This window comes from Arvicola amphibius, chromosome 10 (genome assembly GCF_903992535.2).
Source record: "Arvicola amphibius chromosome 10, mArvAmp1.2, whole genome shotgun sequence".
In the NCBI taxonomy this organism is placed as follows: Eukaryota; Metazoa; Chordata; class Mammalia; order Rodentia; family Cricetidae; genus Arvicola; species Arvicola amphibius.
In genome coordinates, this window is record NC_052056.1 from 52,902,767 (window position 1) to 52,918,339 (window position 15,573).

The window sequence follows — 15,573 nt, forward strand, 5'->3', positions numbered from 1 at the left end:
AGTTCCATGTAGGCTCTTATATATGCCCATACAGTAAGACATCTGAGCTAGCTCCGTCACCTCTAAATTCAGGGTGTTGGTGAACAAATTAAATGAGATGATCCTAGTTAAGGATTAACACCCCCCCCCCCGTGGTTATTTAATTACAGATGAGTATGATTGGAGAAGGGGTTGTGGTTTTTTGTTTACATTTGGTCCTTTTATGAATTAACATGAGCAGTAAAATTATAGCAGAGTACATTAACTGATAAGCTTCTAATACTTAACTGTGTAAGAGCTCTTAAGATCAGGTTATTTTCTCTCCATTTCCTAAATTTTTCTCAATGCTTTTTCAATGATACCTATTTTTAGCATCATTTAGGTTATTTATGGAGATGACTTTATGCTTTCCTTTGTCACTTGAGGTCGTCACATCCATTTTTCCCTCAGAATATATACACTGTTTTTCCTGTGAAATCATGAAATTCCGAAGTCGGCAGTAGAGTGAAATCACAGTGGGCTCCACACTTTATTCCAGCAGTCATTAGTTCCCTATTGCGGGGAAGGTACCCTCCCTGGGCTTCTGACTTCTTTCTGGCTGATAAATGAGAAGATAGGTTTAACTTGAATGTTATCTAAACTCCTTTGAGCTTCAACTCCCTATGCAGCAATTGCTGTGAATTATTCCCTATGTGGTGTTAATTATATTGGAACTTTTGGTGACCTGAATAATGTCAAGTATCATTGGCTGACCATATTCTATTGCATAAACCAGTATGAGTTGAACTATTGTCCTTACTAATGTTACTCTTATAATGGTTGTAACACTGTAGTTATAATCATATTGTTTACATTATTATTATCATTATTATTATATATTACATTATATTATAATGTTGATAATAAAATTGTATGTTGGATAATATTTACATCATTTATTATTAATACTGCTCAACTTTGATCCATTGGAGAGAATGATCTGATTCCAGCAAGCGTGTATCATAGAGGGAAAAGGTCTTCGGAAAATCCCCGTGCTCACTGACATAGGGATCTTAGACACTCAGATCGCCATTGCCATCCTAGATTCCTGGTCAGTGTTCAAATTTCAGGCCAAAGTAAAATTATAAATCCGTGCCTAAGAGAAACGTATGGCTCTCACAAGTGGTGAAAATCTCAGGGTTAAATTAAGAACACCAAAATTATTAGTTGGCATTTACTTTCAGTTGTCTCATTAAAGTGGTTTTTAAGATTATTAAATATTTGATACTGGTATTTGTTTTTCTTAAGGGCAAAGGATGTTCTGTGAGGTTTCCTTACTGGCTAAACTTCATCCTGGTGATCACAAGACTATTATTTCTGAAAATATGATAGTGCATAGTAAAAGTGGCAGAAACAGCTGTTATTTGTAGAGATATTTAATTTCCTGAAATGATTTTTTCTAAATGGTTTCCACTTAACATTATTGACACTTAACTATAAATACAAAGCTTTAAGTAAAACTTGAACTATAGGTATTTATTATAAAAATAAATTATAATTTATTTTTTATTACAAAAAACCACATGGATTATTTTACTTTATATTTAAATTAGTATATAATATATTTCACATATAAATATATATTATATGCTTACTAAATTATATTTAACTTCATTTTCAAGTTCAACCAAATAGAAGACTAAACCGTTCAACATTTATTGTCCTATACTGTCAAATTTATTGTCCTATACTGTCAAATGAACAGAGCCAATATTCTAAATCATAATGGAGCAGATACTTCCAAGTAAAACAATATTGTAGAATGCTGAAGGATGTCGCTGCTTTCAGAGAATGGTTTCCTTATATTTTGCTATTTACAAATGAACCATTATACTTTTGACATATTAATCACAAGCTTTCAAATACCTTAGAACCAATCCTTCTTGGTTCATACTTTTCTTAAAGGGTTCTATGTTATAGGAGGTGGGTGGTGGTGTTTATTGTTGCTACATGTCTTTTAAGCAAATAAGGTACTAATTTAAGAGGTTCATTGAGAATGGAAACCAATTTTTGTCCAGCTCTCTTATTTCCATTCTGTTGTGCTCACTGGAGACTGAGGAGACCGAGATTAATCCCCCTCCCGTTCGGAATGAGCGCTGTAATTAAGAAGGGTAGAAAGTGGCAGCTGTGTTGGATGTGGTCAGTTAGAGGTGATGCTGGGAGGCAAATCAGAGGTAGAACAGGATAACTAATGACCCACAGACTTTCCCTCCAGATGAACTCCCGAGGAAAGGTCTCTGATAAGCTGCCCCTTGGGAGAAGGGAGGGAGAGAGCCCAACCTGTGTGTGTGAAAAGCGTGATCCTGGGGCACAGGTGTGAGGCAGCTGCAGCTCTGTCTCCAGGTTCAGAGCAAATCTATGAAATGCTCTCCTTCAAAGCTCATTCTAAAGCTCGGGGCTGCAGCATGCTCCACTCTGCCTGACAACATGAAAGAACCCTCAAAAGCATTGTAAAACATAGGCCAATATTAATTTATGTGCTGCAGTCATAAAATGATCATGTCAAATATCACTGTTTTGTTTCACTGATTCTTAAACTTTGGTTTCTCTGAGTGACAGATGTTTCTTGTGTGGGTAAGGACAGTGTAGCATGAGAAGAAGGAAATCAAACGTGGCGGCTTAAAGTTTCACTTTAATAAAAACATTTGTGCCCTCCACTTTCTGCCGTTGGTGAGTGAACAGATTCTTCTATATAGAAAACAGGTAAAAGAGCATATTATTTAAAATGCCTTTCTGTCTAAGGAAGGTTCTGAAAATCGTTGCTCTCTCTCTCTTTTTACCAGCTTGGTCATTTTCTTCTTTAATACCCCCTCATTATCTTTATCTAAAAGCCTGTAAGTGCTCAATTATGTTCAAAGTTGGGTAATCCTAGATGAACTTAAGGTCGTCCCTTAAACATGTTGCAGTTCAGACACAAACAGTAAAATAGCAGTATAGTAAACACATCTATGAAAGGACATATGCTAAGTGTACATAATAGAAAAGGTCAGAGGAAGTTACTGAATTTTCTGCCAGTTTCACAGGGATTTTTATAGCCACCAGACATGTGAAGGGGTCTGCTTTTGTTTTCAAAGAAAGTTGATGGGCCAAGAGTTGTTCCCATTAGGAATGAAAACCACTTGAGGGTGATATTTGAGGTGTGTTGTAGGGGTGAATGGTAATGGCAAGCAGGTAGTCAGCTCTGTGCTTACACACCTTACCGTGGGAATGTGCGCTTCTTGGGTGGAATACACTTGTGAGCCTTTAGCTTTGAAAGGTTTAAGTACTCCCCAGCTACCACAGAAAAGGGTCTCGCTGATGACGAGAAAGTCCACCTCTTTCTTAACATCAAGCATATGCTTTTGCATTCAAGATAGAATGTCAGTGTGCGTTTAGGACGACTCTGATAACTTTCGAGTTAAGGAGATGATAGTTTTGGAGCCTGGAAAAATGTATCCCCATGGGCAATGACTCAGGAATTAGAGCAGACTGCAAGACTCAGCAGGAATGCGGAGTAGCATAACAGTGTTGAAGTACTGGCTCTAAATGGCTGAGCGATGACTTGGCATCGCTAACTTGGAGCCAGCCAAATAGCTTGTCCGCTCTCTTCCTCTGGGATCCTAGAAATGCCACTTGAGGTATATCGTGACTGAAGTCTTTAGGTCCTTAAGTCTACCATCTGGCTAACATACACGAACTGTAATCTTTAGTGCATTTATGCTACCGCACTGCTTGTTGACTAACACATAAAGGTTTGGAGGCGTTTTTAAGTGGAAAACTGCCACAGCTAATTGTGCAAGTGTGGGTTTGTGTTGGGTGTTTCCCACGCAACTTCTTTCTTACTTGAACCTTTGTCTCCTGTTTCATTTCGTGACAGAGGTGGCTTTCATTCTTCTTATTCAAAAAACATAATACTGAGTGAAATGTGTTGAACGGATGTTAGAAATTGGTTTGTGTGAATTTAGGTAGAATATTATAATTTGCAGGAAAATGAATTGAGGTAGAATGTGCAATGATGAGCAAGGTCACGTTATCTCAGAAAAACTAAAAATCACAAGTTCTCCTTCACAGTGTATTCTAGCATGCAAATGTGTCTGTGACTCTGTGTGTATGTGTGTGTGTGTGTATGCGCACGCGCACACGTGCCTGTGTGTGTGTAACATGTGGGTACACTGTAAGATTGGGAAGAAGTATAAACAATGGTTAATCTTAAGTGAAGAGAAAGGATTCGGTAGAAGTAATGGACACTTGAGTGTGTATAAATACTCATGGGCTGTTGTGACTCATTAAAGAAAGATGTAATAGGAGTTCCCTTTCTCGCTTTAGCTTGTCATGCATCTTCCATTCTGTGTGGTGGATTAGTGCATAAATATATTCAGTGGTGAGGGTGTAATAACCATGTGAAGTCTCACAGCTTCTGCCTGGCTACTCTAACTGTACTCAAGCTCTTTAAAATATATAGACTTCGGATCTGCTTAATTTCACTTTGATGTCTCTTTTTAATTAATAAAGTTTTAATGAATTTTTAAAGCATTAAAACCTAAGAGAAAGTAGGGAACTTTCTTAAAGTACTTTATTAAAATAATAATAAATGGGAAATACCAGTATGTATTTTTCATATTTTGATAAAGAGCACACAGCTTTCTTCACTGCTGGTTACAACACACTAAAATTCATTTAACCTGATAAAATCTCCGACTAATAATTTCTGACACTAAGCCCTTATTGTTTCATAGAATTACTGCCTTTCATATTTACATCAGTCATTTCTGACTAACCAAAGAATGATGGCCTTGCGTTTAGCCAGACAAGATCTTCTGTCAATGAAGGTAAAGTCTAGAATTACCCAGGAGAGATTTTTTTTTTAAATTGTCCATTCTTGCACTGGAAAAATACCCAGTCAGTGGATAGAGGTGTTTGCTGCAGGGCCTGACAAACTGAGTTCAACTACCTGGGAACGACATGGTGAAAGGAGATAATAAGGACCGATCCCACAAGTTGTCCTTTGACTTCCACACATACCTTGGCACGACCACACAATACACATAAATAAATAGCAAATGTAATATAAATAAAAATTATTTTTCATTCTTCATAATGAAGTGCTTTTTGGGGGGTAATCTGTGGCAGATTTGACCGTTCCTGCTATTGGTGCAGTTATTGAATTTTCTCTGTGCACAGTCTACGTAAGTTGTCTAACTGTAGAGTGTACTGAGATTGAGAGCACACCAGGACGTAGACGATGCACGCAGGCCACACTGAGAGCACACCAGGATATAGAAGATGCATGCAGGTCACACTGAGCTCACACCAGGATGTAAAAGATGCATGCAGGTCACCCTCGGCTCTGGTTAGAAAGACATACTGGTCGTTGCATGCTTGCAGGTCACCCTCAGCTCTGGTTAGAAAGACATACTGGTTGATGCAGTAGCTGATGGATGTCTGTTTGCAAGAATTTAGAATTTGCAAGAAAATACAGTTGTTTCTGTCCCTACTAAGACACTGTCAGGTCTTCATTTTGATACTTATGTACTTTCCTACCTTTAGTTCGATGTGTCTTCCAAGGTTCAGCCATATTGGTTGCAACACTTCAGTTTATTAATGAATGCCATAGCCTGTGTTCTGGTCTTAGGTCAGCATTAACTGTCATTTGATCCTAGAGCACCTCTAACAAACACAGCTTTAAAAACTAGTACTGAAAACTTCTTCAAAGAAAAATTGAAATACAGACTTTTGAAAACTCCTAAAGGAGACTTCTCTTTTATACCTGAACTCTCTAAAATTTATCTATACTTTAAAACCTTGGGCTTTGCTGGGCAGTGGTGGTGCACGCCTTTAATCCCAACACTGAGGAAGCAGAGGCGGGCAGATCTCTGTGAGTTTGGGGCCAGCCTGGTTTACAAGAGCTAGTTCCAGGACAGGCTCCAAAGACACAAAGAAACCCTGTCTTGAAAAACCAAAACAAACAAACAAACAACAACAAAACCACCTTGGACTTTCCAAAATACCTTTCCAAATGGGCACCTGGGAACATACATACATTCACACACTCAAAACACCTCTGAAATTATTTTCCATTGTAACAATTGCTCATCCTAACAGACCTGAGTGAAATTATTCTAGAAAATTCTCCAAAATAAAAAGCTATATTAGGGATATGCAACTGGCAAGGTATGCAAATGTTCCAAAATGTGAAGAAAAAAAAATCTGAAAATCTCTTTCAGTTCCAAGGAGTTCAGATAGGGACACTCAGCTTGTGGTAAGAAGAAATCAAAATGAAAAATGTATTTTGTGGCAAAGAAGAAATGAAAATGAAAAATGCATAGACTTGATTGCCTTATGCACCAAAGGGCTCTTGCTCCCTCTACAGAAGGTGCTGAAACACTGCACTTTTTCTAATGAAACATTGCAGTTTTTTTAAGAAACGTTTTCTGTGAAGTTCATGATTAAAATGGATTTGGGTCCGTGTTTTTCTAGTATCTTACAAACTTGGCTCTGAACACTTCCTTTGAAATCTTTCTTGGGAAATTCAGAGTTCGATTAAATTCCACATAGGAAGTAGAGTATTTGTCACTTTTATGTGTTTACCCAAATGATGAAATAAAAAGTTCAGATTTATCATGGTATCATTCATTGTAACTCCTTTTAACAGTTACATATTACAAATTATAAGAATAATGCATTTCAAATTCAGAGGTTTAATGAATTCGGTGATTATCTGCTTCTAATTCTGGTCGTTTATTTCTTGGTTCTTGCTATGGGATGAAGTCTAGCACTGGGGTCGTCGGTTCACAACAAAGCTGTTTCTTTCATTTGTAGCTTTTTAAACTCTTGGTAATAGCCAGAGACTTAAGTTTGAGACTTCAAAGAACTTCATGTTTATAAGGCCCTTTCCTTATTTCATAGTTTACTTTTTCCCCCTGACTGCACCCTTTAAAAACCATAGGTATGAGTATATTATCTTAACAATGTTTCAAGGCTTTTCCATTTACATTGGATGGAAGAACAGTAGTTTATAGTGGAAAAATGCAAGTGACAAAGTAGCTTCTTTATTTATGTATGTCATATCAGACCATCCTGCTCTGAATATTTATGATGCTTAAAACAGATTGGATTTTTTTTCCTCTTGGTAGGTGTACTGGTCCATTAGCAAATTGTCTCTCAGAGAAAACAAGAGACACGGTAGAGGAAGATGATGATGAATACAAGATTCCTTCATCCCACCCTGTTTCCCTGAATTCACAACCATCTCATTGTCATAATGTCAAACCTCCTGTGCGGTAAGAAGATGTGCATCCTTGTACCATCCTGCATCTGCATAAGCACCATCAGACTCTCAAGAGTGGGGTTATTTCTATGCAGGTCAACCGTAATGTGCTTGGCTAGACGTCTGTAACTTCCTCTTGCTACCCTATCATTCCTATTTATTTTCTTCATTTTTTCTCCCCCAACACACCCCACCCTGGCAAAAGCCAATTACAATCTAATATAATGTAACTATACCTTACATGTAATGATGATTAATGCATGCATTTTCCCTAAGATACTTTAATGAGTTTCATCAGCTCCAAGAATATGTATCAAGGAGAAAAATTAGTGCGTAGAAACTAATATTAAAGTGCTAGGTCGGCCTTCCTTAGAATTTTTCTTCATAATGTGCAGACTAGTATAATTTATATCCATTTCCCTCCTTGATATGTAATGTTCTTCTCCTGAAATCATAAGACAGTGGCAGGGGGAGCTAAAGTCCCTTCTCTCAACTTTCTTTTTTGACAAAGTACTCTTTTACCTTCTCTTGTGTGGGATTAGAATATAAAAGAACATAAGTTTTCTTTTTCATTTTCTTGTTTGTTATCCTCACTGTATTCGGACATTCTTGGTCTTTGAAGAGTTATCAGTAATGGCTTACATATATTGAAATGTCAGTTTATCTTTAAGCAAAATCATGACTTCTCATGCATATAACTATAACTATTAAGCTATAATAGCATTTACATAATAATTTTCATCTTACTGACATGTCAAGTATGTAACAATCTATTCTTAGGTTTAAAACTTGTTTTCTGAGCTTGGGTTCCCCTTGCATAATATTCCCGGAGTTATGCTTGGCTCATCTCTGCTCAGCCCCTGCTGGTGGTGGCCCTGTCACCTGGAGCCTCCTGATGACAAAGTGATGGGAGACAGTGAACCCTTCAGCCATCTCTCCCAACTTTACTTAGTGTCCTGTCTCATTCCGAGGCCAGGTCAGTCAGCTGATGGTATTTTATGAGTTGTGTTTCCTTCTTTGGAGGTGAAAACACTTCTCGGGTGTCTCACAAGGCTTAAAAGGAAGTACTAAGAAAGAAATAGGTTTTTTTTTTTCCTGTTTTTTGACAGGGTTTTTCTGTGTAGCCTTGGCAGAGCCCTTGAACTCAAACTGTAAACCAGGCTGGCCTTAAACTCAGATTTCCTCCTTCTGCCTTCTGAATTCTGGGCCTCATGGCCTGTACTGCCACCTCCTGACTAAGATCTTTTTTTAACCAGAGCTGTGTCCCATAAGGGATGCTGATGGACAGAGTTACTCCCCAGACTTAGTGATGTGCTGACATCTGCATTCTCACTGGTTATGGCAAGAGCCACCTAGTTCTTATTAACCATGCCATTGAGTGTTATTGAGAAGAAAATAGCTAGGAGAGCATTTGGGAGCTCCTGGCACCCACTGAACTAGTAGGGGGAAAGTCTTGCCTTCTTATCAAGTGTAAATTACTAACAAATTCCAGTTCTTTGGCTCCTACTACTGTGTAGCAATTATTTAAAACTGAAATTGGACAGGAATTTTTTGGTCTCTTTGGGATTCTCATTCTTTTCATGGATAGAAGACTGATGGATACCATTTTAATTCATCAAACTTTAATTATCAAATCATAGTGGATGAGATTTCAGTGACTGGCCTCTTGGATACTGAAAATAAATTTGAATTATGACTATCATAACTATCTCCCGCCAATTATAGAGAACTAATAAATGTTGCTAATCCTTAAGCTTAATTGTATTGAATTATTTATCTAATTTGTTCTCAAAAATCAATGGATGGCGGGAGAGCTCATGTCATCTGCAGAAGACTTCTTCTCCATAGCATTTCCTTTTCCTGTATGCCACTTGTCCCACACCCTTTGGAACATCAAGAAAAATAAATTGTCAATATGTGGGAAGTGAAACAGTAAATGAATAATTCAATTCAGTTTCAGCAAAATCCATCATCATTATGAAGATTCAATACGTAACTATTCTTAAATGAACCATATCTTGCCCGTTAAAAAGAAGTGGCCACCAGAGAGAATAGAAATGAATTTCAGATAAATCACTCTTGCAGTAGCTATTGAAATATCCAGTCTCCTCCATTATGTATGTACTTTTACTTTGCTATAAGGTATCAGAATAATTCAAAAGAAAAGTATGAAACTTCCGTTTCTGAGGCTCTTTGTTAGCCAGCTGTTGCTAAGCCAGATGCTAAAGGACAAGTATGCTGTGTTTCCCCGTCCTCCTACATCCATCCATGCCCCAGTTTCTTCATGCCAACACCAAAATTATGCCTGGATTAAAACCGTTAATGGGACTTGGCTGACATCACTTCTCTAAGGTGTCAGAGAAGCAGTGTTTGCTCCAGTCAACAGTGATGTGGGTTCAGACACTGCAGGTCTTTAAGTGTTCTGGGTCAAACTTCAAGGAAATTGTTGACTGCTTTACAGTCGTCCCTCTCTTTTAAGGCCCTAGTCAAATTTTATTTCAAAGAATGCTTAAGTTGCATAAAAAAAAAAAAAACCACATTCAATGTCATCAGCAAATATTGAGGCCATTAGAGCTTTCATAGCTTTGCATGACATAGTTCTCTGTTACCAGAACATTGGTCAGATGCAACTGAAATCTTGCAAAGATACATACATTTTCTCTTCACAGATGGGTTTATGTTTTCACTAGCCTTTGGTAATTTTAATGGCTCTGGTTTCAGTTGGAGGAGACACTTTTACCTTCAGACATTTACACCTGGTTTTAAAGCACATGTCAGGGTAGATGTATAGTGTTACTAGTACTTTCTTTCATAAAAAAAAAAACAATTGGGTTTGTATTCTTATTACCTTTGTAGGTAACAGTGCCTTCTGTGACCTTCACTTCACGCCCACCATGACTCTTAAATGATTCTTGCCCTCTGGTCTCCATATTAGGTCTTGTGATAATGGTCACTGTTTGTTGAATGGAACTCATGGTACGCCTTCAGAGATGAAGAAATCAAACACCCCAGAGTTAGGCATCTATTTGAAGGGTATGTATGGAATATATTTTCCTTTGCAATATGCATCTTACTAGCTGGAATTTAAAGGCAAAGTTCCCTTCTGTTTTCATACTGAAAATACATTAAGGTTTTGTGTTATCCTCTAGGAGATGTTTTTGATTCAGCCTCTGATCCAGTGCCATTACCACCTGCCAGGCCTCCACCCCGGGACAACCCAAAGCATGGTTCTTCACTCAACAGGACGCCCTCTGATTATGATCTTCTCATCCCTCCATTAGGTTGAAACTTTAAACACAGCTTAAACTTCCCCTGCCCTCCTCTCTGTATCTGCATTATTAGAATTAAGAGTTCAGTATAATGCAGACTCTGGGTTGAGAATTTGCCTAATCTGGTCCTCCAGGTGATGGTGGCTCCTGCATTCATGTGACAATCACTCTACCAGAAAAATTAATGGTCTAGGAAATAGCTGTGAAATTTAATTGGTTTTCATAGCATCTTTTGAATTTTTAATGTATCTGAATTTTCTGTTATAACACACTATTTTTGTAATCAGAGTAAAATACTTAACCTAGCTTGTTTTAAGCTATATTTCAACTATATAATCCTTTCAAAACCTTCACAAAATAATGACCTAAAGAACTGACCATCAGTGAGGATTTTATCAGGTTTTCTCTCCTAGACTAGATTCAGTGTTAAGACTCAAGAGTGCTGCTCACTCCTCTGGTCTGTGTCCCAGGGCCACTCAAGCGATGGTCTGGAGTGGAAGGCAGGTCTCCTCCATCTGGCTTCATTCTTAGTAAACATGAGCTACAGTTTACTTCAGCATGAAATGGCCAGGTCATCTGAAGTTGCTTAAATTATTTTAAAAAGTATATATTTCATTCTAGATAACAAGAACAAGTTCTGTTTAATCCATTTGTAAGCTTTTTTGAATTGTCTGTTAAATCACCAAGAATAGTAAGGAAACTTTTATATTTCCTGATATGTACCACTGGCCAGTATTTTGAACTGTCCAATTACAATGACTTTTGCTTCTGTTTTATTGGTCAGGGATTTTTGTTTTGTTTTATTCTATTTTTTTTTATTTGCCTGAATTCTAAGACCTTCCTAATTTCTAGTCTATAGTCTTGTGTCCTTGTTTGTTTTTTCTCTGTATTGGGCCTCGACCCATTACTCAAGTCTCTATGGTGTAGATTACACTATTTCATATCCTCCTCTGTGTCTGTCAGGGATCGGTGTTTGCATCTCATCTAGTGAAATCATGTTTTATTGTTCAATATAATTGCCATAGGTGGATGATGACCTTGCTCTTATGCTGTTAGAATAGATGTTACAGCTTGTGTCTGTCCTTGGACCTTCCTCTAGCTTGTCCTCTGCATCACTTCCTACTCTTCACTCAGCAAAGGACACTCACTTCCTGAGTTTCCCGAATATCTGTGTCCAGGCCCCTGGTATTCCACACGCTTCTGATTGTCAGCACCTCATGGATGCCACTTGTATTTTTCTTCTCTCCTGTCATAACCTCTCTTTCATAAGACCAACCAGACACTTTGACATGTCAGTCATAAATGTCTGTGAATAGGTCCACCTCCCCTTGATAAAATCTAAACACTTTAAGGTTTGAAATTCCTATCACCCGATTTCTAGTATGGTTCTGATACTTAGGGACAGAAAATAAAAGATTAGGATTTGATTATGTGACAGAAAGAGCCTAGAATGGTAAGAAATCTATCCTATATTCTCAAATACTTTTAATTAAAAATATTTATGATAATTCAATCAAATTTTTGTATACTTTTGGAAATCAAGCACAACGAAAGCAAATTCACTTTAAAGCATTTATGTTTAATGCATTCAACTTAAATACATGTGATTTTTATTAATAACCTATGAAGCTGTTTACATATAGCCTGTCTCACTAACAGCACATTTGACGTACATTATTTAGAAACTATATTCGTTCCTTTTTTTAAAAAAGTTCAAGGTAAGAAAGACTGGCTTGTCTAGCAAAGTGTGGCAGGGATAAGTCCATAGACATAAGGCCACACTGCAATATAGTTTATACCTTGAGTAAACCTTAAAAATGCATACATGTAGTAACTAGCTTTGGGGCCAATCAAAAGGGGTCTCCACTGGCATGTTCTTCTCTGGAGATGACTGCTGTGTAAACAGTGGAGTCTCCTGTACTGTGCATGTGCTGTGGTCTTTGTTGGTAAACCGAATGTTTGCTACAGTGTCAGTGAATTACAGTCCAGTGGATCAACTGTAAGGGGATGGTTGGAAGTGTTCCCATATATATATGTGCATGGTGTGATTTTTCTCATGAGAGGCCACAAACTCTTTTTATTTCGCAGAGATTTCTGTTCTGCTGATAATAATTTTCAGTTCAGAGTTCTAGTATTCTAATAGTATAGAGGTTACCACGGGACCGTGAGCTGGAATTGCTCCTTTTTATCAAAAGACTCAGGAAGCAGAAAAAAAAGTTTTCATGGCAGGGTTTTAGTCTTTTGTTTGTGTGTGTATATTTTCTCTCCACACTTTTCCACAAAATGATCAAGTCCATTATGAATGTCAGTGAACAGTTGAATAAAAATTGCAAGGGAACTTACTTAGAAGTAATGGGAGAAAAAAATCAGTCCTGGCTTTTGCTTGACTCTGTGTATTTTGATTATTGAAGTTCTACTGTTGATAATGACCTTTCTTTAAATGCAGGTGAAGATGCTTTTGATGCTCTCCCCCCATCTCTCCCTCCTCCCCCACCTCCTGCAAGACATAGTCTCATTGAACATTCGAAACCTCCTGGCTCCAGTAGCCGACCTTCCTCAGGACAGGACCTTTTCCTTCTTCCTTCAGGTATGAGTGGGTGAAACTCCGAGAAAGAATTTTCTCTTAACATAAAGTGCATCTAAGATTGTGCTGCCAAATTCATGTTAGTGTTTCCCAAGACCTGCCACATCAGCAGAAAGACTCCTCGGTAGTGAGAACAGTGGTTGGCTGGTTTGCTTGACACCGGATTGATTTAATGACGGATTAGCACAAGGATGGAAAGAGCAATAAGGAATCATAGTGGTTACCCATGGTCCAGTGGCTAACCCCACACCCATGCACATGTAGGCAACACCAGTTGAATTTAGTGGGTTATTTACTATTTATAAAAGCAAGGCAAATGTGGACAGGAGATCCACTGGTGGAGCAGAAAACTGAAGGTTTATGGAAGGGAGTTGGGACTGGCTTGTATATTATATATCGTATATATGTTAGGAAATTTTTGAAGAAAAAGAAGGAAGGAAAGGACAAAGGGCACGTGTTCTACATATTATACAAAGCACCTTCAAGTGCCAGCAGGGCCTACCTTCATGCAGTTGATGGACTCCCACGATGCTGCCTAAGCAAGATCAAGTGTCCTAAGTCAAGCATGAAGCCCCAATTCTTCAATGCTGAGTTCTAGACAGTTTCTGATTGGCTTCCTTGCACTCCTAAGGTATGCATGACATAAATCCTGATTCATGAGGTCTCTGTGCACTGGCTTCTTTTATAACAAAGTCAGGATCTCCAAGAACTAGCAGAAAATATTTTGTTACATTGTACAGAATGTTTAATCATCTTTCTAGAAAATCACGGTGGCACACTGCTTGTGGCAGCTCTTCACTCAGAGAAAAACCTCAGGAAAGACACACATACTAGACTCCAGTGCAGCACTGCGCTTTTAGAACTGTAGAACTAAACGAAGATGGTTGCCCACCTTCCTCTGTGGTCTCCGTGCTGTCTAGTATGTTCTTAGTGTACTCAAATTAGTTCGCAGTCCTGAGATTTCAGTTCCTTGAGATAATCTCCCAATTTAAAGACAAGATAGATATGCATTTTCTCAAAATAGTATATTAAATGCCTGTTTCTGTATGCTAGCCTTCCATGCCCTGCACAGCCGAGTCAGGTCGGGCATGCCAGACTTACCCCCCGGTGACGTCTCTGTAGTTCAATTTCAGATTGCAGGAACTGCCTTTCTACAAAGAGACCTCATGACTGCAGTCGGGGGGAGGAAGGGAAGCCATGCCGAGATGCAGCTCAGGTCCTCCTTTATGCTTTCTATCTTGCGCTTTCACACAAGATTTCTTTTGGCAAAATTATAATTCCCACTACCGTGTGTGACCCATCCATTCTGAACAAGCCAATCAAACACTAACAAAACCCAAGTCCTCAACAAAAGCTCCTTGATTTGCTATCTCCAAACCCAAGGCAACCGCTGGGCATACGTGCCTCCTTTTCTGTGTAACAAAAAGAAAGAGAAAGGAAGCATTCCTTTGTGTGGGAAGGTTGAAATAGGCATTTCTGCAATTCGTGCCAGGGCCTGTGCTTAAGCAACAAAGCCAGGACAGCACTAAAGTCTTGATCACACCCTGCATGAATGTCTTTTTGAAGGGCATGGGATGCACCGTGTCTTTGGCAGACTTATTATAGATTTCTCTCGCTGTTCCTCTAACCTAGAATCTCTTTTGAAGGCCATATCCAGTCTTAAAATCACAATCAAGTTTCAAGTCTAGTGAAGCTGAATTTGTTAAAGAGAAGTTGTATTTTTAACTTGGAGACATACAAGTTTGTCTGCATAAATAAAATGCAAAGAAATACCAGGTGGTTGGCAACAGCCTTGGAAAAGGACTCAGGGGGTATGATTTACTCAAGCCTATTGAATCATTGTCGTGATGGGACTAGCCAGAGAGCTTGTGCCATCTGGGAGGTTGCGCTTACAATAGTAAAGTCAAATGAGGGGAGTTGTCTGCGGTGCCCTTCCCATGTGGAGGCCGCCGTGTTCAGATGTGAGAAATTCCAGGGTGAGAGCAACACTCCATTCTCCTTCTGCGGTGCAGCAGCGTCTTCTGGGAATTTGCTGTAAGAAGTCATGAGGGACCTTCCTTCCTATGCTTAAATTAGGCTCAGTACTACATTGCTTCTTTAGCAAATTGGTCACATTGTGTATTATGTTCTCAAATAATGTATGACTGTATAATTACAATTAGCTGAAGCATTTTTAGATTGTATTTTTTAATCCTAAATAGGCTTATTTTAGTTTTTAAAGAATTTAATTGCCAAAGCTTTATTGATTTTCAAATTTTCCTTTTCAGAGGACAGCTAGTAATTATCCTACATAGTGCTATTTCTTTTGAGACAGTAGCTCCAGTTTTATAACTTTCAGCAAGGATACACCTTCACCTTGTACCTCACAAGGAGCAACTTAGCTGGACACAAAGTTGAGCATGTGGTGAAGGAGCAGATCCTAAGTGTTTTTGCTGTGGTCATAATAATTTAGTGTG

General features: G+C 38.4%; 1 protein-coding gene and 1 long non-coding RNA gene across 6 annotated transcripts in view; one reads left to right on the forward strand and one right to left on the reverse strand.

Annotated features, from left to right (window-relative positions):
• Cblb (Cbl proto-oncogene B) overlaps window positions 1-15,573 on the forward strand; it is a 179,982-nt gene that overhangs the window by 149,194 nt on the left and 15,215 nt on the right. For 2 of the 3 annotated variants that reach the window (XM_038344773.1, XM_038344775.1), the window contains exons 14-17: window positions 7,131-7,277; window positions 10,200-10,297; window positions 10,414-10,545; window positions 12,980-13,120. In XM_038344773.1, the coding sequence (XP_038200701.1) occupies window positions 7,131-7,277; window positions 10,200-10,297; window positions 10,414-10,545; window positions 12,980-13,120 (518 nt within the window). The remainder of the gene's footprint in view (window positions 1-7,130; window positions 7,278-10,199; window positions 10,298-10,413; window positions 10,546-12,979; window positions 13,121-15,573) is intronic. The other variant, XM_038344776.1, reaches the window with a different exon arrangement.
• Window positions 1-15,573, reverse strand: part of LOC119824572 — a 74,307-nt gene that overhangs the window by 44,114 nt on the left and 14,620 nt on the right. The window lies entirely within an intron of this gene.